A 25,414-nucleotide genomic window follows, 5' to 3' on the forward strand; every position below is an offset into this window, starting at 1 on the left:
GAGTCTACATTGAAAAATTTTATTCAGCTCACTAAGAATACATAAAACAATCATTCACAAGGAAACGATGATCAATCAATTTCCTACCCACTGTTTTCCTTCCTGAAAAAATACCCACAAAATTAACTTTTTTATTTACTTGCAGAGAAAAAAAATCACTTATAAATCAGTTTTATCAGTAAAGAAAAAAATTTTTAAAGTCATCCTGCAAAGACATAGAACCTACAAAACAATCTCAAACCAGCAATAGTATTTGTGTATTTTATCATCTTAACCCACATTTTCTGTCTGAAAGAAAAGCTAACTGATTCTTCTAGTGACATAAATGGTTAGCATGTGACTAGGTATTTCTGCTTGCTGGAGCTAAAAGCTTCAAGGATACAGAGATTTATTGTTGAAGAAGCCCAGGGGGTTGACCCTGCTCTTCTACTGCCCCCTGCTGCTGAAAATGTGAAGTTTTTCATTTTGTTGCAAATGAGGCTGGAGACAGGTCAAGGTGATGCAAAATTCTAGTAGCTTTTCTTAAGCTTTCTTCCTTTGAATGTCATTTTCTTTAGTCTGCACAAGCTACACTTTGAAAGTATATATAAAAAATTAAGTGTCTCCTGATCACCTGTGCCCTAGGGTCAGAGAAGTCTCAGCCGTTGGCAGACATCCATGGTCAGGTACTGCCGTGGAGTGAAAGAAGGAATCGGAAGTAGTTTTATGTTCGATGTGCTGTGATGTTACTTCATCTTATAACTTTATGGGAGAGCATCATTGTGTGATGTTTCAGAGCACAGGCTTGTAGTCAAAGCCACTCATATCTTCATTTCAGCTCTGCCACCAGTGGGACCTATTTTAAAGCTCAGTTTCCTCAGCTGGAAGAAAAAATAATCAAGTAGAAGTTGTAATGAACGTTAGAGTACATGCATCTTTTTCAGTTATGCTTTCCTCAGGATCTACGCGCAGCAGTGGGACTGCTGGGTCTTACGGTAGTTCTATTCCTAGTTGTTTAAGGAATCTTCATACGGTTGTCCATAGTGGCTGTACCAGTTTACATTCCCACCAACAGTGCAGGAGGGTTCCCTTTTTTTCACACCCTTTCCAGTATTTTTTGTAGATTTTTTGATGATGGCCATTCTCATTGGTGTGAGGTGATACCTCATTGTAGTTTTGATTTGCATTTCTCTAACAGTGAGTGATGTTGAGCATCTTTTCATGTGCTTATCGGCCATCTGTAGGTCTTCTTTGGAGAAATGTCTGTTTAGGTCTTCTGACCATTTTTTTGATTGGGCTATTTATTTTCCTGGTGTTGAGTTATGTGAGTGGCTTATATAGTCTGGAGATTAATCCTTTGTCAGTTGTTTCATTTGCATTTTATCCCATTCTGTAAGTTGTCTTTTAATCTAGTTTTGTTTCCTTTGCTGTGCAAAAGCTTTTAAGTTTAATGAAGTCCCATTTGTTTATTTCTGTTTTTATTTCTATTACTCTAGTTGGTGGGTCAAAGAAGATCTTGCTGTGATGTATGTCAAAGAGTGTACTACCCATGTTTTCTTCTAAGAGCTTTATAGTTTCTGGCCTTACATTTAAGTCTTTAATCTATTTTGAGTTTATTTTTGTGTATGATATTAGGAAGTGTTTTAGTTTCATCCTTTTATATGTACCTGTCCAGTTTTCCCACTATTTACAGTAACTAGGACATGGAAGTAACCTAGATGTCCATCAACAGATGAATGGATAAGCAGGTTGTGGTACGTATATATTCACTCATAAAAAAGAATACATTTGAGTCAGTCCTAATGAGGTGGATGAACCTAGAACTTGTTATACATAGTGAAGTAAGTCAGAAAGAGAAAAACAAATACCGTATATTAGCACATACATATGGAATCTAAAAGGATGGCACTGATGAGTCTATTTGCAGGGCAGCGGTGGAGACGCAGACATAGACAACAGACCTGTGGACACGGTGGTGGAAGGAGAGGGTGGGACAAGTTCAGAGAGTAACATGGAAACATATAAAAATTTGCTGTATGACACAGGGAGCTCAAATCAGGTGCTCTGTGACAATGTAGAGGGGTGGGATGGTCAAACATATTTAGGTCTTTTAAATAAAGAACAACTCTGCATATATTTTAGTTATCCTATTCCTCAAACTGAAAATTTTATGAACACTTTAGATTTCAAATTTAAACTCACCTCTCAGAGGGAATACTCTGGAAAGTGTATCAAGGCTTCCGATAAATGATGATCACTATCGAGTGCCTACCATTTTTATGACAAAGACTCTGCTGATTACTGTATATTTTCTCTAATCTTCTCAACAACTGGCCCTTCAGGTTGAGGGAATACACTCCGAATGTAACTATCTAGCCTAGGTTAACAACTTGCAGATAACTAAACTGGGATTAGTTTGTTCTTTCCCTATATCCTTCAAAGATTGGGTTTTTCATAAAAACTACCAGAATTTTCTTTAAAAGATATCTTATAAAATAATTATTTGCCAATTTGATTAGGTTTTATGGCTACATGAATGCAAAGAGGTTCATTGGATAGATGAATTAGTAGCTCCTAGTGACTGATATCCCTGATAACTCAGACAGTAAAGAATCTGCCTGCAATACAGGATACTTAAGTTTGACCCCTGGGTCAGGATGATCCCTTGGAGAAGGGAATGGCAACTCTGTCCAGTATTCTTGCCTAGAGAATCCCATGAACATAGCAGTCTGGCAGGCTACAGTCCATAGAGTCACAAAGAGTCAGACACAACCAAGCAACTAAGCACACGCACAGCACACACACACACACACACACACACACACACACACACACACAGAGTGACTGATGTGGGCTTCTCTGGTGGCTCAACAGTAAAGAATCCACCTGCTACAGGAAACTTCTTGCAATTCAGGAGACTCGGGGTTCAATCCCTAGGTCAGGAAGATTCCCTGGAGGAGGAAATGGCAACCCACTCCAGTACTATTGCCTGGGGAGTCCCATGGACAGAGGAGCCTGGCAGGCTACAGTCCATGGGGTCACCAGTGTATGGCATGACTTAGCAACTAAACCACCACCACCATCAGTGAATGATCTGCTTTAAAAATACAGCAATGAAAACCAAAACTGATGCCACATGAGAAGTAATAGACAGAAGAAATAAAATTTGATTTCTTTGATTTCCTGTTTCATATTGTAATCTATTGATATCTGAAAAAGGTATACCTTACTTTTCAGAAATGGCAACATCTCCTAAAAATAGACTTTGAGTAATATGAGAAACAAAACAAGATTTACTCTTATGAAAAAAAAAATTGTGAAAAGAAAAACAGAATACCCTTAACAAAGTATGAAAAAAAATGTGTACTTTACTTTGTAAGAACCTAGTTCTTAAACTGGGATGCCATTTTTACTTATGGATAACAATACAGAATTTGGTAATCCCCAGCAGTCCATGGGGTCGCAAAGAGTCGGACACAACTGAGCGACTTCACTTTCACTTTTCACTTTCATGCATTGGAGAAGGAAATGGCAACTCACTCCAGTGTTCTTGCCTGGAGAATCCCAGGGATGGGGGAGCCTGGTGGGCTACTGTCTATGGGGTCGCACAAAGTTGGACACGACTGAAGTGACTTGGCAGCAGCAGCAGCAGCAGTGCTGGTAAGGAAAATTGGCCCTCCCATTTACTATTGGTGAGATCCTTAATAGGAACAAACTTTCAGAAGAAAATTTGGCAATAACTCTCTAAGTTAAAATGTATACATCCTTTGCATTAGCCATTCCATTTCATCCTGGCAACAACATGTATCATCTAAATACAAATACAAATTTTTTCTAAATACAGATCTATCAAATCTGCATTTTTGACACAGGGGGGGAAGATTCTCCAGAACGTGAAATATCCGTCAATAAGAACTTTCAAAAACTTTTTCATCTGATATAGTGGAATGTAGCATGATCACTACGAAATGTCCTGATGTGGACAGACACCTAAAATATATAGTCATGTGGGAGATGTAGATATAGACAACTATGGACTAGGAAAAGGAGTTCATCAAGGCTGTATATTGTCACCCTGTTTATTTAACTTCTATGCAGAGTACATCATGAGAAACGCTGGACTGGAAGAAACACAAGCTGGAATTAAGATTGCCAGGAGAAATATCAATAACCTCAGATATGCAGATGACACCACCCTTATGGCAGAAAGTGAAGAGGAACTCAAAAGCCTCTTGATGAAAGTGAAAGAGGAGAGTGAAAAAGTTGACTTAAAGCTCAACATTCAGAAAACTAAGATCATGGCATCCGGCCCCACCACTTCATGGGAAATAGATGGGGAAACAGTGGAAACAGTGTCAGACTTTATTTTGGGGGGGCTCCAAAATCACTGCAGATGGTGACTGCAGCCATGAAATTAAAAGACGCTTACTCCTTGGAAGGAAAGTTATGACCAACCTAGATAGCATATTCAAAAGCAGAGACATTACTTTGCCAACAAAGGTCCGTCTAGTCAAGGCTATGGTTTTTCCTGTGGTCGTGTATGGATGTGAGAGTTGGACTATGAAGAAGGCTGAGCACCGAAGAATTAATGCTTTTGAACTATGGTGTTGGAGAACACTCTTGAGAGTCCCTTGGACTACAAGGAGATCCAACCAGTCCCTTGTGAAGGAGATCAGCCCTGGGATTTCTTTGGAAGGAATGATGCTAAAGCTGAAACTCCAGTACTTTGGCCACCTGATGGGAAGAGTTGACTCATTGGAAAAGACTGATGCTGGGAGGGATTGGGGGCAGGAGGAGAAGGGGACTACAGAGGATGAGATGGCTGGATGGTATCACTGACTCGATGGACATGAGTCTGAGTGAACTCCGGGAGTTGGTGATGGACAGGGAGGCCTGGCATGCTGCGATTCATGGGGTCGCAAAGAGTAGGATACGACTGAGCGACTGATCTGATCTGATCTGATCTGATGGACCATAGCCTTAAATATGTTGTTTAATAATTAAACAAAGAGGCCATTACAGTACGGTGGTTCTTAGCATATATAAGCAAACCAAAAACCTAAGTCTGTAAGTGCCTCCGTGTTACACAGCCAAGACACTAAGGACAACCAATCACAAATAGCCATCTAGGCGTTAAGCTCCAACTTTAAAAGAATAAAAAAGCTTTAAACCAACATAATATAAAATACTATATGTGTTTCTGGGTTTCCATTTATATATTGGAGCTTAATATTTAAAACGGGTGAACAACAAAGTCCTAGTGTATAGCACATGGAACTCTGCTCAATGTTATATGGCAGCCTGGATGGGAGGGAGGTTTGAAGGAGATTAGATATATGTATGGCTGAGTTTCTTCTCTGTTCACCTGAAACTATCACAGTATTGTTAATCGGCTATATCCCAATACACAATAAGAAGTTCAAATTTTAAAAAATTATTGGAGATTAAAAATGTAAAATAAGACTTTGAATCATCTTGATTACTCCATCTCAACTCAAATATTAAACAAATTTTAGACATAAAAAGACAAGTTCTGTAGTAAAACTTTTTCCTCACAGGAACTATAATGCCTCAGAGTTGACTTTTTAAATTTTTATTGGAATAGAGTTGCTTTGCAATGTTGTGTTCGTTTCTGCTGTGCAGCAAAGTGAACCAGCTACACGTATCCTCTCTTTTTTAGATTTTCTTCCCATTTAGATCACCACTGAGTAGAGCGCCTTGTTCTATATAGCAGATTCTTATTAGTTATCTATTTTATACATAGTACTGTATACATATCAATCCCAATCTCCCAGTTTTTATTAGTTATCCCAATCTCCCAATTCATCCTCTTCCCACCCTTGGCATTCATCATGTTTTCTCTACATTTGTGTCTCTGTTTCTGATTTGCAAACAAGTTCATCTGTACCAGTTTTCTAGATACCAGATTCCACCTTTGTAAGTGGTATTATACAATATTTGTTTTTCTCTGTCTGACTTACTTCACTCTGTCTCTAGGTCTATCCACGTCTCTGCAAATGGCACTCTATGACTGAATAATGTTCCATTGTGTATAGGTACCTTTTTTTAAATTAACTTTAAAAAAATATTTTATTTGACTGTAAATCTTAGTTTAGGCATACAGGGTCTTAGTTGAGGCCTGTGTGGGATCTTAGTTCCCCTGCATTGCCAGGCAGATTCTTAACCACTGGACGACCCAGGAAGTCCCCATGTGGACCAATATTCATTAGCCTTTCCTCTGTTGATGGACATTTAGGCTGCTTCCATGGCCTGGCTATTGTAAAGAGTGCTGCAATGAACATTACAGTGCACGCATCTTTTTGAATTATGGTTTTCTCCAGGTATATGCCCAGGAGTAGGATTTCTGGGTTTTACGGGAGTTATATTTTTAGTTTTTTTGAGAAACTTCCATACTGTTTCCCAGTACGGAGACTGTACCAATTTACATTTCCACCAACACTGTAGAAGGGCTCCCTCTTCTCCACATCCTCTTCAGCGTTTATTGTTTGTAGATTTTTTGATAATGCCATTCTTATCGATGTAAGTGAAGTGAAGTCGCTCAGTCGTGTCCGACTTTTTGCGACCCCGTGGACAGTAGCCTACCAGGCTCTGCCATGCATGGGATTTTCCAGGCAAGAATACTGGAGTGGGCTGCCATTTCCTTCTCCAGGGGATCTTCCCAACCCAGGGATCGAACCTGGGTCCCCTGCATTGCAGACAGACGCTTTACTGTCTGAGCCACCAGGGAAGCACTTAATTGTAGTTTTGATTTGCATTTTTCTAACAGTTAGTGATGTTGAGCATCTTTTCGTGTGTCTGTTGGCCATCTGTGTCTCTTTGGAGTACTTTTAAGATCTTAATGACTTTGTACCACAACCTGCAAGTATAAGGCCCCTTGTGAATTTGGTACATCCCAAACAGCCACCACTTTGTGCCTTCATCACTTTTGCCTCTTAAAGGAAGTCTGCGGCAAGGGAAGAAGGAGACATTTATTCAGGTGAGCCCAAGTAGGGCATTCAAGTACAACTACTCTTGGCTTTTACAGGGAATTGAAGGCTGATTGTGTCTGCATCAGATGTTTCTTTTAATCCTGTGCAAATTACAGTCCTCAGTAGAATCAGAGAAAACATTCTAGCTCTTTTTCCTTATCTCTTCTCTCCTTTTATTTTCTTCTCTCCCATTCTTCCCCACCTCCTTCCTTCCCTTACCCTCTGTCTGCAAGCAGAGGAGAAAAGATAAGAATCCAGGTTCTCAATTTTATTGATGGGTTTTATCAATAGATTTTTCATTTTCCAAAGTTTAAACACACTATATGAAATTTCAGTGTCATCAAAATGTCAGTATCTTGTGCAGGATGACTGTGTTTGCACAATCCCAGCAGCTTTGCCTGTGAAACAGATCATGTAAGTCTTAATCCTCTAAGCTGGGGCCACTGGTGGGCAAACTGCTGAGTCCTGAAATATCAGTCCTGGACCCAGGGTTGAGATTGCACTGCTTGTCAAATTCAAAAGGAAATTGCCATTCACCAGGTATAGTAATTCAAAAAGTCTTTCCAAAAATGACCTCTCCATGAGAGATGATCCTTTTAGAGTTAGTCTACAAAGAACACTTTAAAATGGGCATATTGTTCATTTACTCTGATAGGTAGACTTACGAGCTTACACAGAAGAACGAAATACTACAAAGAGATAAAACATTTCTGCTTCCCCATTTGTTCTGTGAGTCTTCATTTATAAAGGTGACTGAGTGGCTATGCAGAGAACCATGTGAGGAACACTAGGTTTTGGACAAAACACAGATGCAGGAGTAGGGCAGAACTTATTCCAGGGTAAACTGGCTCATTTGAATAACTTTAGCAGGCTTTGGGCTGCATGGAGGAAAACGTTCTATTTGATCCTCTTATTGTCCTTGCGTGTGTGTGTGTGTGCATGTGTGTGTGCGTGAACGCGAGCGTGCTTAGTGGCTCAGTCGTGTCCAAGTCTTTGTGATCCTATGGACTGTAGCCCACCAGGCTCCTCTGTCCATGGGGATTCTCCAGAGAAGAATGATGGAGTGGGTTGCTATGTGCTCCTCCAGCTTGGAGTCCTTCAGTTCAGTTCAGTTCAGTTAAGTCGCTAAGTCATGTCTGACTCTTTGTGACCCCATGAATAGCAGCACGCCAGGCCTCCCTGTCCTTCACCAACTCCCAGAGTTTACTCAGACTCACATCCATCGAGTCAGTGATGCCATCCAGCCATCTCATCCTCTGTCATCCCCTTCTCCTCCTGCCCCCAATCCCTCCCAGCATCAGACTATTTTCCAATGAGTCAACTCTTCACATGAGATGGCCAAAGTACTGGAGTTTAAGCCTCAGCATCATTCCCTCCAAAGAAATCCCAGGGCTGATTTCTTTCAGAATGGACTGGTTGGATCTCCTTGCAATCCAAGGGACTCTCAAGAGTCTTCTCCAACACCACAGTTCAAAAGCATCAATTCTTCGGTGCTCAGCCTTCTTCACAGTCCAACTCTCACATCCATACATGATCACAGGAAAAACCATAGCCTTGACTAGATGGACCTTTGTTGGCAAAGTTGAGTCTAAAAATTAAACTGACGAAGGCGGATTAGCAGGAGAAAAGCATACAAATCTGTTTTATGTTTAATATGTTTTATGGGACACCAGTGCCTTCATCAAAAATATGAAGACCCCAAGAAAACAGTTCAACCTGTGTAGTTAAATTCTAGGCTGGATGAAGAAGGGCAGTGGGGGAGAAATATGATGAGTTAAAAGGAGTATGAGATAATTGTAGGAAACTGGAGGAAACAGCAAGGCGAGTTGGTTAGATCCTTTTTGGCATTCTTTGGTCTTCAGAGAAAAGTCTGCTTCTTTCCTCCAGGTCCACAGGGGACACCTTTCACAAGAAGGTATTTTGGCCTATTCAGGGAAGAAAAGTGGAATGGGGAAGGACTTACAGTGATCTTCTTGCTTCCACTGTTTTTCAAACTCTTTCAACTTAAAATATTCAGTAACCAATGTGCCATAATTTGGGGTTGTGTGTCCAGAACCCCAACAGGGCTAAAGAAGTGCTCTCCAGTTCTCTGGAATCTGGCCCTAGGATGATGAAGGCAGAAGAGTATAGCCTCCTGGTGTGTGCAGGTCCATAGAGGAGGTAGGACTTGGATTGGTTAGTTTACATATCAAATTTCATGCTTTTTGCTATTTGTGAGAATTGACTAGTCCTGGAAAGTGCAGTCCATTTCCTGCCAGAAAGGTGTTTTAAGATGTTAGAACATCCGCAGACACAGAAAATGAATGACTGTTACTATTATTATTAAACAGGAAGATAGGAGTAAGATCATTTTCAACATGTACCCCCCAAAAACAAAGAAGAGTGATGGGCAGCATTTCCAAAGTTGAAAATAATTTTAAATGAAGTGTTCCAAAATAAATACCCTCTGGCAAAGTAAAGCAAAAATGCATTCAACACAAGGTAGTTAAACAACTGAATTAAAAACATCAAATTTACTTTTAATCTGTAGTTATTATATTCAATAGTCACTACAACCTTTTTTATACAACTTTTATTGAGCACATATTCTGTGCCAGGAATTGTGCTGTGTCATAGGATCCCAGCTTGTGGTTGTCCCTTCACTAAGCTTATCTGGGAGTGGGTTAGAAAGAATACAGGCTGGAAATCACTTTAAAAGTGCAGCATAAAGATACATGGCAAGTAAATGTCCTCACAGTCCTCAACTATCTAGTCACACAACAACAGGGCATACCTAATAGTAGTCTTCCTCATAGAAGGTCAAACATCTTCTAAAGATCAATTAATTTGCCAACAGCCAATTTATTAAAATTTGAGAAATTCATTTTTTATTACTACTACATTACCAAATAAAGAAATGAAGAAGCTCTATATAGTCAGCAAAAACAAGACCGGGAGCTGACTGTGGCTCAGATCATAAACTCCTTATTGCCAAATTCACACTGAAATTGAAGAAAGTGGATAAAAACCACTAGACCATTCAGGTATGACCTAAATCAAATCCCTTATGATTTTACAGGGGAAGTGAGAAATAGATTTAAGGGACTAGATCTGATAGACAGAGTGCCTGATGAACTATGGATGAAGGTTCATGACATTGTACAAGAGACAGGGATCAAGACCATCCAAAAGAAAAAGGAATGCAAAAAAAAAAAAAAAACCAAAATGGCTGTCTGAGGAGGCCTTACAAATAGCTGTGAAAAGAAGGGAAGCGAAAAGCAAAGGAGAAAAGAAAAGATATTCCCATCTGAATGCAGAGTTCCAAAGAACAGCAAGGAGAGATTAAAAAAAAAACAAAAAAAAAGCCTTCCTCAGCAATCAATGCAAAGAAATAGAGGAAATCAACAGAATGGGAGAGACTAGAGATCTCTTCAAGAAAATTAGAGATACCAAGGGAATATTTCATGCAAAGATGGGCTAGATAAAGGACAGAAATCATGTGGACCTAACAGAAGCAGAAGATATTAAGAAAAGGTGGCAAGAACACACAGAAGAACTGTACAAAAAAGATCTTCATGACCCAGATGATCATGATGGTGTGATCACTGACCTAGAGCCAGACATCCTGGAATGTGAAGTCAAGTGGGCCTTAGAAAGCATTACTACAAACAAAGCTAGTGGAGGTGATGGAATTCCAGTTGAGCTATTTCAAATCCTGAAAGATGATGCTGTGAAAGTGCTGCACTCAATATGCCAGCAAATTTGGAAAACTCAGCAGTGGCCATGGGACTGGAGAAGATCAGTTTTCATTCCAATCACAAAGAAAGGCAATGCCAAAGAATACTCAAAAGACCGCACAATTGCACTCATCTCACATGTTAGTAAAGTAATGCTCAAAATTCTCCAAGCCAGGCTTCAGCAATATGTGAACCATAAACTTTCTGATATTCAAGCTGGTTTTGGAAAAGGCAGAGGAACCAGAGATCAGATTGCCAACATCTACTGGATCATGGAAAAAGCAGGAGAGTTCCAGAAAATCATCTATTTCTGCTCTATTGACTATGCCAAAGCCTTTGACTATGTGGATCACAATAAACTGTGGAAAATTCTTAGCGATGGGAATACCAGACCATCTGACCCATCTCTTGAGAAACCTGTATGCCAGTCAGGAAACAACAATTAGAACTGGACATGGAACAACAGACTGGTTCCAAATAGGAAAAGGAGTACATCAAGGCTGTATATTATCACCCAGCTTATTTAACTTATATGCAGAGTACATCATGAGAAACGCTGGGCTGGGAGAAGCACAAGAAGAAATCAAGATTGCCGGGAGAAATATCAATGGCCTCAGATATGCAGACAACACCATTCTTATGGCAGAAAGTGAAGAGGAACTCAAAAGCCTCTTGATGAAAGTGAAAGAGGAGAGTGAAAAAGTTGGCTTAAAGCTCAACATTCAGAAAACTAAGATCATGGCATCTGGTCCCATCACTTCATGGCAAATAGATAGGGAAACAGTGGAAACAGTGTCAGACTTTATTTATTTGGGCTCCAAAATCACTGCAGATGGTGACTGCAGCCATGAAATTAAAAGACACTTATTCCTTGGAAGGAAAGTTATGACCAACTTAGATAGCATATTTAAAAGCAGAGACATTAGTTTGCCAACAAAGGTCCATCTAGTCAAGGCTATGATTTTTCCAGTAGTCATGTATTGCTGTGAGAGTTGGATGGTGAAAAAAGCTGAGCACTGAAGAATTGATGCTTTTGAACTGTGGTGTTGGAGAAGACTCTTGAGAGTCCCTTGGATTGCAAGGAGATCCAACCAGTCCATCCTAAAGGAGATCAGTCTTGGGTGTTCATTGGAAGGACTAATGTTGAAGCTGAAACTCCAATACTTTGGCCCCTTCATGTGAAGAGTTGACTCATTGGAAAATAGTCTGATGCTGGGAGGGATTGGGGGCAGGAGGAAAAGGGGATGACAGAGGATGAGATGGCTGAATGGCATCACCGACTCCATGGACATGGGTTTGGGTAGACTCCTGGAGTTGGTGATGGACAGGGAGGCCTGGCGTGCTGTGATTCATGAGATTGCAAAGAGTCAGAGATGACTGAATGACTGAACTGAACTGAACCAAATAAAGGCTACTGTTTTGGAAATTTTTCTTATTTCACCTCTTTCTGCTTTTCTTTTTTTTTCCTATATATTCCTGTGGGCTATTTCCTGTTAGTCATTTTTGCACCTGCATAATATCTGCATAGATTAAGAATCCAAGAATTAATTTTCCTAAATGGACATATTGATGCAAAGTTCACTGGCAAGAGCTTTTTTAAAAAAATAATTAGTTTTTTAAATTTTTCCTGTGCTGGGTCTTTATTGCTTTGCGAGGATTTTCTCTAGTTGGGGTGCATGGGCTTCTCATTGTTGGGGCTTCTCGTTGCGGAGTACAAGCTCTAGGCATGTGGGCTTCAGTAGTTGCAGCACACAGGATCACAAGTCATGGCTTGCAGGCACTAGAGTGCAGAATCAGTAGTTGTGGCACACGGGCTTAGTTGCTCGGTGGCATGTGAGATCTTCCCAGACCAGGGAACAAACCTGTGTCTTCTGTACTGGCAGGCCATCCGTGCCCACTGCACCACCAGAGAAGTCTTTAAGGGCATTTTTTAACACCACTTTTCATGATTTCATTATTGCTTAGCAAATATCCTTAAATCATTTTTCAGCATCTCTTAGAAATGTCTATTTAATTCTCATGAATCAGTTCAGTCACTCAGTCATGTCTGACTTTTTGCTACCCCATGAACTGCAGCACACCAGGCCTCCCTATCCATTACCAACTGCTGGAGTCTACCCAAACCCACATCCATTAAGTCGATGATGCCATCCAACCATCTCATCTCTGTCGTCCCCTTCTCCTCCTGCCCTCAATCTTTCCCAGCATCAGGGTCTTTTCAAATGAGTCAGCTCTTCATATCAGGTGGCCAAAGTATTGGAGTTTCAGCTTCAGCATCAGTCCTTCCAATGAACACCCAGAACTGATCTCCTTTAGAATGGACTGGTTGGATCTCTTTGCAGTCCAAGGGACTCTCAAGAGTCTTCTCCAACACCACAGTTCAAAAGCATAAATTCTTCAGTGCTCAGCTTTCTTCACAGTCCAACTCTCACATCCATACATGACTACTGGAAAAACCATAGCCTTGACTAGATGGACCTTTGCTGACAAAGTAATGTCTCTGCTTTTTAATATTCTGTTTAGATTGGTCATAACTTTCCTTCCAAGGAGTAAGTGTCTTTTAATTTCATGGCTGCAGTCACCATCTGCAGTGATTTTGGAGCCCAAATAAATAAAGTCTGACACTGTTTCCACTGTTTCCCCATCTATTTCCCATGAAGTGATGGGACCAGATGCCATGATCTTCGTTTTCTTAATGTTGAGCTTTAAGCCAAATTTTTCACTCTCTTCTTTCACTTTCATCAAGAGGCTCTTTAGTTCTTCTTCACTTTCTGCCATAAGGGTAGTGTCATCTTCATATCTGAAATTACTGATATTTCTCCTGGCAATCTTGATTCCAGCTTGTGCTTCCTCCAGCCCAGCATTTCTCATGGTGTACTCTGCATATAAGTTAAATAAGCAGGGTGATAATATACAGCCTTGATGTACTCCTTTTGCTATTTGGAACCAGTCTGTTGTTCCACGTCCAGTTCTGATTTGTGCTTCCTGACCTGTATACAGGTTTCTCAAGAGGCAGGTCCAGTGGTCTGGTATTTCCATCTCCTTCAGAATTTTTCACAGTTTTTTAATAATGTTGAATATATGTGAAGAACTGACTTATTAGCAGAGATTCTGATGCAGGGAAACATTGAAGGCAGGAGGAGAAGGGGCAACAGAGGATGAGATGTTTGGATGGCATCACCAACTCAATGAACATGAGTTTGAGCATGTTCTGGGAGTTGGAGACAGACAGGGAAGCCTGGCATGCTGCAGTCCATGGGGTGGCAAAAAGTCAGACATGACTGAGACTGAACTGAACTGAATGCAATAAATCCAGTGGTCTACTATATGTTATTCTCCTTTCAAATTCACTTACAGAAATAAAAGCATATGTTTTCTCTAATAACTTTGGGACTGAGCCCTCTGCTGGTAAAGAGACAGGTTTTGTATGATACTGAAAGTTTAACAATGTTATCTGCATCTAACAAATTAATTCCCTATCTTTTAAAACCAAATTACTCAGGTCCTTTAGTGAGTGCATGTGTATGTGCCAAGTTGCTTCAATTGTGTCTAAATATTTGCAACCCTATAAACCATAGCCCACCAGGCTCCTCTGTCCAAGATTCTCCAGGTGAGAATACTGTGCCCTTCTCCAGGGGATCTTTCTGGCCCAGGGATTGAATCCACATCTCTTATGTCTCCTGCATTGGCAGGTGAATTCTTTACCACCAGCACCACCTGCAAAGCCCCAGTTCCATATACTACTCTCTGTTAATTCAGACTTAAATTGAAGAAAGTAGGGGAAACCACTCAGAGAAGGCAATGGCACCCCACTCCAGTACTCTTGCCTGGAAAATCCCATGGATGGAGGAGCCTGGTAGGCTACAGTCCATGGGGCCGCTAAGAATTGGACACGACTGAGCGACTTCACTTTTCACTTTTCACTTTCATGCATTGGAGAAGGAAATGGCAACCCACTCCAGTGTTCTTGCCTGGAGAATCCAGGGACGGGGCAGCCTGGTGGGCTGCCGTCTATTGGGTCACACAGAGTCGGACATGACTGAGGTGACTTAGCAGCAGTAGCAGTAGCAGGGGAAACCACTAGACCATTCAGAGATGATCTAAATCAAATCCCTTACAATTATACAGTGGAAGTGACAAAAAGACTCAAGGGATTATATCTGATAGAGTGCCTGAAGAACTATGGACAGAGGTTCATGACATTGTACAGGAGACAAGAATCAAGATGATCCCCAAGGAAAAAAAAATGCAAAAAGGAAAAATGGTCGTCTGATGAGGCCTTAAAAATAGCTGAGAAAAGAAGAGAAGCTAAAGCCAAAGGAGAAAAAGAAAGACATATCCATTTGAAAGCAGAGCTCCAAAGAATAGCAAGGAGAGATAAGAAAGTCGTCTTCAGTGATCAATGAAAGGAAATAGAGGAAATCAACAGAATGGGAAAGACTAGAGATCTCTTCAAGAAAATTAGAGATACCAAGGGAACGTTTCATGCAAAGATTGGCTCGATAAAGGACAGAAATGGTATGGACCTAACAGAAGCAGAAGATATTAATCAGAGGTGGCAAGAATACACAGGAGAACTATACAAAAAAAGATCTTCATGACCCAGATAATCACGATGGTGTGATCACTCTCCTAGAGCCAGACATCCTGGAATATGAAGTCAAGTGGGCCTTAGAAAGCATCACTACGAACAAAGCTAGTGGAGGTGATGGAATTCCAGTTGAGCTATTTCAAATCCTGAAAGATGATGCTGTGAAAGTGCTGCACTCAATATGCCAGCAAATTTGGAAAACTCAGCAGTGGCCATGGGACTGGAGAAGGTCAGTTTTCCTTCCAGTCCCAAAGAGAATGCCAAAGAATGTTCACTACTACCACACAATTGCACTCATCTCACATGCTAGCAAAGTAATACTCAAAATTCTCCAAGCGAGGCTTCAACAATACCTGAACCATGAACTGCTGGATATTCAAGCTGCATACAGAAAAGGCAGAGGAACCAGAGATCAAATTGCCAACATCTACCGCATCATCTAAAAAGCAAGAGAGTTCCAGAAAATCATCTATTTCTGGGTATTGAGTATGCCAAAGGCTTTGACTGTGTGGATCACAATAAACTGTGGAAAATTCTGAAAGAGATGGGAATACCAGACCATCTGACCTGCCTCTTGAGAAATCTGTGTGCAGGTCAGGAAGCAACAGTCAGAACTGGACATGGAACAATAGACTGGTTCCAAATAGGCAAAGGAGTAGGTCAAGGCTGTATATTGTCACCCTGCTTATTTAACTTATATGCAGAGTACACCAAGAGAAATATCAATAACATCAGATATGCAGATGACACCACCCTTATGGCAGAAAGTGAAGAAGAACTAAAGAGCCTCTTAATGAAAGTGATTGGAAGGACTGATGTTGAAGCTGAAGCAGAGTGCATCATGAGAAATGCTGGGCTGGAGGAAGCACAAGCTGGAATCAGGATTGCCAGGAGAAATATCAGTAACTTCAGATATGAAGAGGACACTACCCTTATGGCAGAAAGTGAAGAAGAACTAAAGAGCCTCTTGATGAAAGTGAAAGAAGAGAGTGAAAAAGTTGGTTTAAAGCTCAACGATACTGGATGCTTGGGGCTAGTGCACTGGGAGACCCAGAGGGATGGTATGGGGAGGGAGGAGGGAGGAGGGTTCAGGATGGGGAACACATGTATACCTGTGGTGGATTCATTTTGATATTTGGCAAAACTAATACAATTATGTAAAGTTTAAAAATTAAATAAAATTAAAAAAAGAAAAGAAAAGAAAAAAAGAATTAAAAGCACTAAAAAAAAAAAAAAGCTCAACATCAGAAAACTAAGATCATGGCATCTGGTCCCATCACTTCATGGGAAATAGATGGGGAAACAGTGGAAACAGTGTCAGACTTTATTTTTGGGGGCTCCAAAATCACTGCAGATGGTGACTGCAGCCGTGAAATAAAAGACGCTTGCTCCTTGGAAAAAAATCTATGACCAACCTAAACAGCATATTAAGCAAATATACTACTTTGCCAACAAATTTCCATCTAGTCAAAGCTATGATTTTTGTCTTTTATTTGTTCAACAAATATTTAGTGGGCACCTATTAAGTCTCAGACGCTACCCATTACTCTGTGGATACAGCAGCAAGAAAAACTAACACCTGTCCTTTGGATGTTTACCTTATAGGAAGGTGATGGGCAGTTAAAAGAGAGAAATTTTTGTGTGATAATTGTGCATGGGGAAAATGGGGCAGGTCAAGAAGTTTGGCAGCATCTTCCTTGTAAGGCCCAAACTTTTTGGTATGGTCTACAGCAGCCTTCACCATGTGGCCGTCTATTGAATACAACTCTCATCATCACAGTCAGCATTCTGTTCTAATAAGGTTTCCTCTATCTCATATCTCCAGATGCACTAATTGCTATTCGGCCTTCAAGGTAATGGACACTTTATATCTCTCATGGTATCTTTGAAATCCTTCCTCAGTCTCTTGTTTGTATACAAGAGCATGCTGAACTATAGCACTTCTCACACGTTTTGCTGTGAGTTTCCACTTTCAATGTCTGTCTTTTTCAAATATACAACAAGCTCACAGATAGCAAGAAGCATGCTGCTTCACCTTGAACCTGCTTAATATTTAGCCTAACAGAAAGAAACACTCAACAAAGGCTATATGAAGGATGTGAATAACTGCTTAGATGAAACAAAGCATTTTAGGTACACAAGATTGTCAAATTTGACATCAAGAATTAAAATTAGAATAATTTATATGTGAACTTTGAAGACACAGTAAACTGTGTACAAAAGTTAACAGGATTATTTGTAGTTTATCTTTCTATAAAACACAACTCGAACAAATTATCAAGATGAAATAGCTAAAAAATATAGTTCTGTGCTGACATAGACTAGTACACTTAGGATATTACTTAAAAAAATATGATGTTGAGCTTTAATATTTTTGATATTTTTATTGAAAATTACCCATAAAGACATTCATTTGCAGTAAATTGACATTATTCAAACTTTTACTTTTTGCAGAAGAACATAGTATCTCTAAGTATCATAGGCCTTATAATCAGTCTCTGATAGAACCAAGAATATAACAGGCATCTCTCAGTATGTATTAATCACACTATGTGAAATATTTGCCATAATTTAAAAAAATGGGTATCATCTTACAAAGTAAATTCTATGCTATCTTAATTATCAAAAGTCTACTTTGACTTTCAAAAGTAAAATGTAGCATCAATGGATTTAGTAATAACACTGCCCTATGATTTTGAATATTAAAGGTGCTGATCACAATTCTTTATCAATCAATACTAACTTCAAGTTAAATTTGATCATGAAAATGCAATCTTTGCTCAAAAAATTAAAATACTATCTTGGCCATGAGTTTTGATTCACATTTCAAATGTAAAATTTCAAATATATAGGTATCATTATTTGCCTAAAAAGTCATTGAAGTTATAAACTATTATAATGTAAAAAAAAATCAAAACATAAAACATGCAGATAGGAAACCTAATAATCACTGAATTTATATTTTAATAGTTTGTTTCATTTTAAATGTTTTGAATGTATAACTGACGGAATATATTTTTCCAGTCAACACTCTTATGGCCCCTTCGGATGGTGTTGGAGAGGGCTTTCCCTGGAAGCCTGATTTTGAGGGACACATGATCTTTCCCAGGAACACGTGCAGACACTTTGGCAGTCGGTGTGGAGGATGAGACAGTGCTAAAAGTGGTAGAAGATATATCTTTCTGGCTAGAAGTGTGCTTACTGTGGTCTGAGTTTAGAGAAGCGTTTATACAAATATCTTCAGCAAAACATACATTAATAGTATGAATGTTTTTTATATCTCTTTTTTTACAGTGGATGTTGGCATAACAACTGCAATAAAAACTTTCAGAAAATTGTAGCAGGTCTTCAAGTGTGGGTTTCCCATGTATGGTGTATTTTCCATATTTCTGCCTTTGAATAGAAAAATTCATTGGGTTCAGGTGAAGATAGTCGGTTGAATTCCAGTGTTTCCTTGTACACACTCCTTCCTCGTGGCACAACACTTGGCTACACATTTTGGCTGCTAGAGTGACGTTGATTATATAAGGATTCAGTATAGTATTCAAGTAATTGCTTAGGTTCATGCAAGATTGCTGTAAAATCGTAAGAAGATCAGATTATTAAGATCCAAGTGAGTTCATATGTTAATTAATTTACTATGTTAAGCAATTTTTTTCATGGAATTCTCCAGGCAGGAATACTGGAGTGGGCTGCCATTTCCTCCTCTAGGGGATCTTCCCAACCCAGGAATTGAACCCAGGTCTCCTGCATTATAGGCAAATTCTCTATCATCTGAGCCACCAGCGAAGGCCAAACAATTTCTAAAGAAGCATACACATAAAAACCAGACTCAGTAAGAGTAGGAAATATTTTTATCTTTCTTTACTTTAATAAGCAAGACAATTCCAACTGTTCTTTGTAACATTTGTAAGTTTCACATGCTATTTCATGTCACTAAATAACTAATGAGTTGAAGTTTAATATACCCAGCCTTGGGCTTCCTCAGTAATTCCTACACTAACAGGGGTGGAAGTGTGGGTGGAGGGATTAGAGCATGGGGTCTGGAGTCCTTCTGCCCAGTTTGGAGTCACAGATCCATGAATAGCTAGCTGTGTGAGCTTGGGAATCCCTTGAGCTTTCTTCGTTTCCTTTCTGGGTGACCTTGTAGAAAGTAATTAAACTGGCTATGACTCAGCTTCATCGTTGCAAAATACAGATAATTATAGCACTTACCTCATAGAGTTATTGTGAAGATGAAAGGATGCAATGTATGTAAAACAGCTAAGCACAGAGCCCAAGATATCATTGATTACCTCTCAAAGTATAATCAATATAAAGTACAAATAAATGTAATAAATATCACATTTGTCAGATATGTTCGGGCATTGTGAAGAGTGGTTTCTAAACTGCTAGCTCAAAACAACTAAACAGGTTCAACTGAGTTTTTTGTTGTTAGTAGCCAAGTTGTGTCCCATTGTTTGTGACCACATGAACTGTAGCCCGCCAGGCTCCTCCGACCACGGGATTTTTCAAACAAGAATAATGGAGTGGGTTGCCATTCCCTTCTCCAAGGAATCTTCCCAACCCAGGTATCAAACACATGTCTCCCTTGTCTCCTGCATTACAGGCAGACTCTTTACTACTTAGCCAACAAGGAAGTTCTCAACTGAGTATATCTTAAGTGCTATGTATAATTCAAGTATGGTTGAACCATGACAGCTCTTTTGAAGATATACTTATTTGGCAGAGTATGAGTCACTAAAATGATTCATCTTGAAACTGATATTTTCCAAAACTGGAAAACTGTCCTTTTCAAAACATGGAAGGTAGTTGCTTTCTTTCAAGATCAACAGTTCCATTGAGTGAATTGGCCGGTTTGTTTGTGGTAGGTTGGCAGGCAAGTTGAGGAACCTTGGCAGCTTCCACTTGAATCTATTTCTTGTTACCTTCTTGAAATGACACCATCAGTGGCAGGCAGAATAAGAGCCTTCCAAGCATATTCATTCTCCAGTCCCATGGAACCTGTGGCTGTGTTACTTTACATGGTGAAAGGGGCTCTCCAGATATGATTAAGGTTGTGGATCTTGAGATGGGGAGAGTCTACAGCCAAACCACCCTGAACGTGACTGACCTCGTCTGATCTTGGAAGCTGAGCAGGGTTGGGCCTGGTTAGTACTTAGATGGGAGGAGATGGGAGAATATCCTGAACCATCTGATGGGCTCAATCTAACCACGAGTCCTTAAAAATGTAGAAACTTTTTATATTTGGATTTTTAAAATGAGCTGGGAGAAGGAGGACAAATACAAAGGTAAGGGACACTCAACCTGGCATTTCTGGCTTTGAATGTAGATGAGAAGACCAAAAACTAAAGAATACAGTGACCTTTTGAAGCTGGAAATCGCCGTAACCATAGCCAGTCAGAAAATAGACATCTTGATGCTACAAACACGAGGAAATGAATTCTGCCAGCAACCCAAACAAGTAAATGAGGGTCTTTCCATAGAAAGGAATGTAATCCTGCTGATATCTTGATTTTAGTGCATTAAGGTCCATGTTGGACTTCTGAAGTACTGAATTGTAAGATAATAATTTTCTGCTGTTTAAACCACTGTTGCTATTTTTATGGCAGCAATAGAAAACCTCTTAATTCTCCAGTAGCTTTACATAGCATTTAGAATACAATTCACTTGTATACTGCCTGCTGGGGTGAAACCTCTCCTTCCTCTTGTCCAGCCCCCTTCACCCACTCGGCCTTGTTTCACAAGCACAGCAGGTACTAGTTGTTTCTCAAGTGTGGCAGGTCCATTCAAACTGCGCTTACTGTCCCCTCTGTCTAGAATTCTCTTTCCTCTCATTTTTAACATAGCTGACTACATCTTGTCATTCAGATTGCAGTTTTAATTAGATAAGATCCTTTTCAGACACCTTTCTTATCCAGTTTCTCACAACTATTTTAATTTTCTGCATAGTACTTATCACATAAAATATTTTTGTTGTTTTGTATTGTTTCTGTCCCTCCAAGCTTCACAAAGGCAGGGACTTTATCAGTATTATTCAACATAGTAACACCAGTATCAAGAATATATAAGGATTTATTCCAAGATCAGATGATATTGGAGTTGGGTACAGAGACAAGAACTAGATGAGAAGAGGAGAAAAAGAATGAGAATGTTGGAGAATCATTAGCCTGCATAAGATGTAGTCTTTGGAAAGATCTAAACCTGGCTCTCTAAGAGAAAAAAAATCTGTTTTATAGCGTTTCTAAAGACCCATGGTGTAAATACTCCTACCATGGCCCATTTTAAGCTACCAACCTGACATCACTGAGTGCAGAGTTAGGAATCAGGTACCCCACCATTACACTGATGGAAGTATGGTGTGAACTACATATCACTATATAATACCATTTCCATTTATACAGGCACAATAGATGTAAATAACCCTAAAAGTATAAATAATAGGAAAATAAATAATCGATGCATTTTTAGTATTTATTACTTTTGTTTTTAACATAATTTTATTCTAAGCTTTCATAATTTAATTTTTAATAATGACTGTGTTTAACAAACAGTTCACAAAATTTCTGAATATTTATCAGGTCTCATGAATTGGGACCAGGAGAAGCTGGCCCGGTCATAGCACTGGATCTACTAAGATGGAATGGAAGGAATGGTTTGCCTACATTCAATAGCCATTGTTTTAAGTCAATTCCAGTCATTGGAAGTAAACCTGCAGTTACCAGTTTCTCAAGTTGTCAGTGAATCAGAGGAAACACAAGCAATCCATGATTCTATTGATTTCCAATGACATAGGAAAAAGCAAAGTAATGCCAGAATTAACATTCAAAATGATAAATTTGGAAAAGTAGCAGAGACGTGCAGCATAAAGTCCATGGGGAACAATTTCAAGACAGTGTTATTTCAATCCAGTAGAAAATCATCATATTAAAACTGAAGGACTGTCCCTGGGTAAATAATACTGGAGGTGATTTAAGAGTCATAGTAGAAGAGTGTGAATCTAAGATTAAAGTGCAATTAAAAACAAAACAAATGTGACAATTGACTAGTTTGCCATGTCATCCTACTAATCGGAGAATGCCTGATTTATTCCTCATCAGAGTTCTTAATTTTAAAAGAAGGAGTTCTTAATCTTTAAAAAAAGGAAGTCGTATAGGGAATTTATAAATTGTTCCATCATAGAATTACCAGGATCCTGGAGAAAGAAGTTTATAGATTTGAGAAAACAACTAATAAAAGTTAGAAATATTCCTAGGAGAATTATAATTCTTAAATAATTTTCTGACATGTAAAAGATTTTGCAAAAAGGACATATACCTTTCTCTGAACTTAGTTTCTATTACTTCCCTTAACTGGTGATCAAACCAGAGACAATAGAATCTACTAAATGGGTTGTATGGCTCAGATAACCTTGAAAGAATTTCACAAAGCCAAATATCTTTATAAATGAAGGGAAAATATGGCTAGTCTATCTGAAGGACAAGATATCAAAAGATCTCTTCTGGTCTTTAGAGTATAAGGTTTGTTCTCTGTACATCCTAGGATAAAACCTCTGAGCCAAGAGCTTTATTAGACACCATGGCACCCACATCACTAGTATTCCCACATTGATTAGAGAAGGAAAAGTTTAGCTCTAACTCAGCAGTGTCCATGTAATAGCTTTACTCATGCTTTGAGTCAAGAATATTGAAGAGGTGAAAGATTAAAACCTGACATGGAAAATTGTTTTAAAAAGATGAGAATAAAGGAAGAGAGAAAAGGATTAGGTTGTGATAGTTAAAAGCTTTTTGAATAAAATGCATTAGGAGAAAAGTAATACAATTATATAGTAGAGAAAACACCAAAGACCACATAAGGAAACCAAGACTGTAGTCCTGTTTTTGCTACTTCTTAGTCATGTAGCCTAGGCAATTTCAATTAATCTCATCAAACTTCTGTTTCCTCGCTGGAAAACAGCCTTACAATACAACCACACAAATGGTAGTTTGATTTAGCCACTATTAATTGAGCACCTACTACTGTGTGCCAAAGATCATGTCTATTTTATTATTCAATCCCACAGAAACCCTGAAAAACATTAAAAGCAAAAATATTTTCATCTATTTCCTACCATTTCAACTTACCTTAGTTAGGCTTAAGTTGAAGCTTCCCCACATTATAATTCCAGAAGCACCTAGAGCAATGCTCTCACCAATTGTACTTCACAAGGTCATCCTGGCAAAGGTGAAGAGTTAACAGGGAGGAATAAAATGAAGTGTTATACGTCAGACAGTAACACCAAAGCCAAGAATGCTGACCCTACAATAATTATGTAAATATTTCTCCACTATTCATTTCTATCTTTTAAGCCACCACTGCCTACTATAACAAAAATTCAGATTTTCTGCTATTATTTTAATTACTTCTGACAAGAGAGTAGGTCTGTAAAATAAAAAAATAAATAAAAAGAACTGAATTAATACATTATCTATATTATGAAATCCTCCATGGTTGCTAAGACATTATATGATTACATTAAAATGAAATATAGTCTTATTTATTTTAAAGCCATATAATGAGGCAGAACTACCTGAGTGCATATTTCCTAAAGATTGAAAAGTGAAAGTGAAAGTGTTAATGGCTTAGTTGTGTCTGACTCTTTGAGACCTCATGGACAGAGGAGCCTGGTAGGCTACAGTCCATGGGATTCTCCAGGCAAGAATACTTAAGCGAATTGCCATCCCCTTCTCCAGGGGACCTTCCTGACCCAGGGATCAAACTTGGGTCTCCCGCATTGCAGGCAGATTCTTTACTGTCTGAGCCACCAGGGAAGCTTAAAGGTTATTAAACCTAAATTTCACTCCTTTCAAAAATGATGTTCAATTCCACTAAATGCCACTAAATGCAGACAATATTCCATAGCCTTCTCTCCTTGATTTTCTTACCTGAGAAAGGAATTTTGAAGACATATCACTAAAAACTGGACGGGTGTATACAAAAACCGGAAGTGGACTTTTAACATTGGCAACTTTAGACAATCGAATGGCTTCCTGAACACGATTACGAACAAAGAGTCTAGCTTGTGGAGAAGATTTTAGCTTGGTATTCAAATAAACAGAGGGGTAAAGGGCAGTGCTTTCCTTCCACAACCAATTGAGTGCATCATTTCTTCTTTTCTCTTCATCAAAGCAACTTCCATTGTAATTAGCTTGGTTATAATGATGATTGTAACAATCAGGAAAAAGATAATAACCCCATAAGTGGTTTGGCCGAAGAAACTTTCCCAATTTTAAAGTCTCTTGCATGAAGCTCTTTGCTGCCTTTTCAAAATCCGCTTTCGCTCTCTTGGTAGCCTCTTTCAAAGTAAAGTGTCTATTTTGTTGCAGAACCAACTCAATAGACGCCTTCTTGTAAACATCTTTAGGTTTCCAGTTTCTTACCCAGGTAGGCCTCCAGTTTTCCCAGTCAATGACCGCCAAGCCCACGTTGTCGATTGGCATGTAATAGGCAATGTCTTTTTCAGCTTTGTCCAAATGTTTTTTTAAGGAAGCCACCTGAGGAATTCCACCATTCTTATGGACACCTGTTCTTTCATTTATCTTAGGATAGTAGCCAAGCCTATCAGCATAAAATAATGTAATAGGTTGTCCTGTAACATCTTTTTGGGGGCTTCCTACTAAGGAGAAGAGGCCCAGATCTGGAGGCACGCTAAATATTTTAGCACAATGGTTAGTTGGGGCATTCCAGGCCCACAGGAAAGGAATATTTGGAATGAGAGGGGGTGCTGTAAAGTTCAAAGCCAAACAACATGGAACCAGAAGGAAGGTGAACACTGCCTGGGGTGCTCCATTGGACCCAACAAAGTTCCTAAAAGAGATATGCTGGTGCCTTAGCATTCCCACTGCAAAAAGTAATGATTTGCACTTTTTTTCTCCTACACACTTTGGTTTATCTAATATTTGATGTAAGATATAAACACAGAAGAGAAAGTATGGAATGAAGCCACTTTGATGGATAAAAATGTATAATGATGAAAAGTATTTAAATATTATTCTTCTTGCTTCTTGTTTTAGCAATGTTTTGCAAGTTGCTTCATCTGTAACTGAAAAAAGAAAAAAAGAAATGTAGAATATATTGTTATACTCATTTCTGCATAAGAG

At 39.1% G+C, this 25,414-nt stretch overlaps 1 protein-coding gene across 1 annotated transcript; it reads right to left on the reverse strand.

Annotated features, from left to right (window-relative positions):
* Positions 1–18,256: 18,256 nt before the first annotated feature.
* LOC147373888 (hyaluronidase PH-20-like) lies at positions 18,257–25,167 on the reverse strand. Its single transcript, XM_086398061.1, has 3 exons — positions 24,165–25,167; positions 23,399–23,474; positions 18,257–18,850 (listed from the first exon to the last, which is right to left on the reverse strand). Exons 1-3 carry the CDS (start codon positions 25,148–25,150, stop codon positions 18,257–18,259), a joined length of 1,656 nt encoding a protein of 551 aa, XP_086254187.1. The 5' UTR covers positions 25,151–25,167.
* Positions 25,168–25,414: the final 247 nt, after the last annotated feature.

The sequence above is a fragment of the Bos grunniens genome, chromosome 4, assembly GCF_055505025.1.
Source record: "Bos grunniens cultivar Pamir isolate PY7600 chromosome 4, Bosgru_T2T1.0, whole genome shotgun sequence".
Lineage (NCBI taxonomy): Eukaryota > Metazoa > Chordata > Mammalia > Artiodactyla > Bovidae > Bos > Bos grunniens.

Coding starts and splice junctions, on each gene's coding strand:
- LOC147373888 (XM_086398061.1), bottom strand. CDS start 25,150: ATGCTAAGGCACCAGCATATCTCTTTTAGGAACTTTGTTGGGTCCAAT. Junction 23,475..24,164: donor AGAGAAGGCTATGGAATATT/GTCTGCATTTAG, acceptor GACCTTGTGAAG/TACAATTGGTGAGAGCATTG. Junction 18,851..23,398: donor TCAACTTAAGCCTAACTAAG/GTAAGTTGAAAT, acceptor ACGATTTTACAG/CAATCTTGCATGAACCTAAG.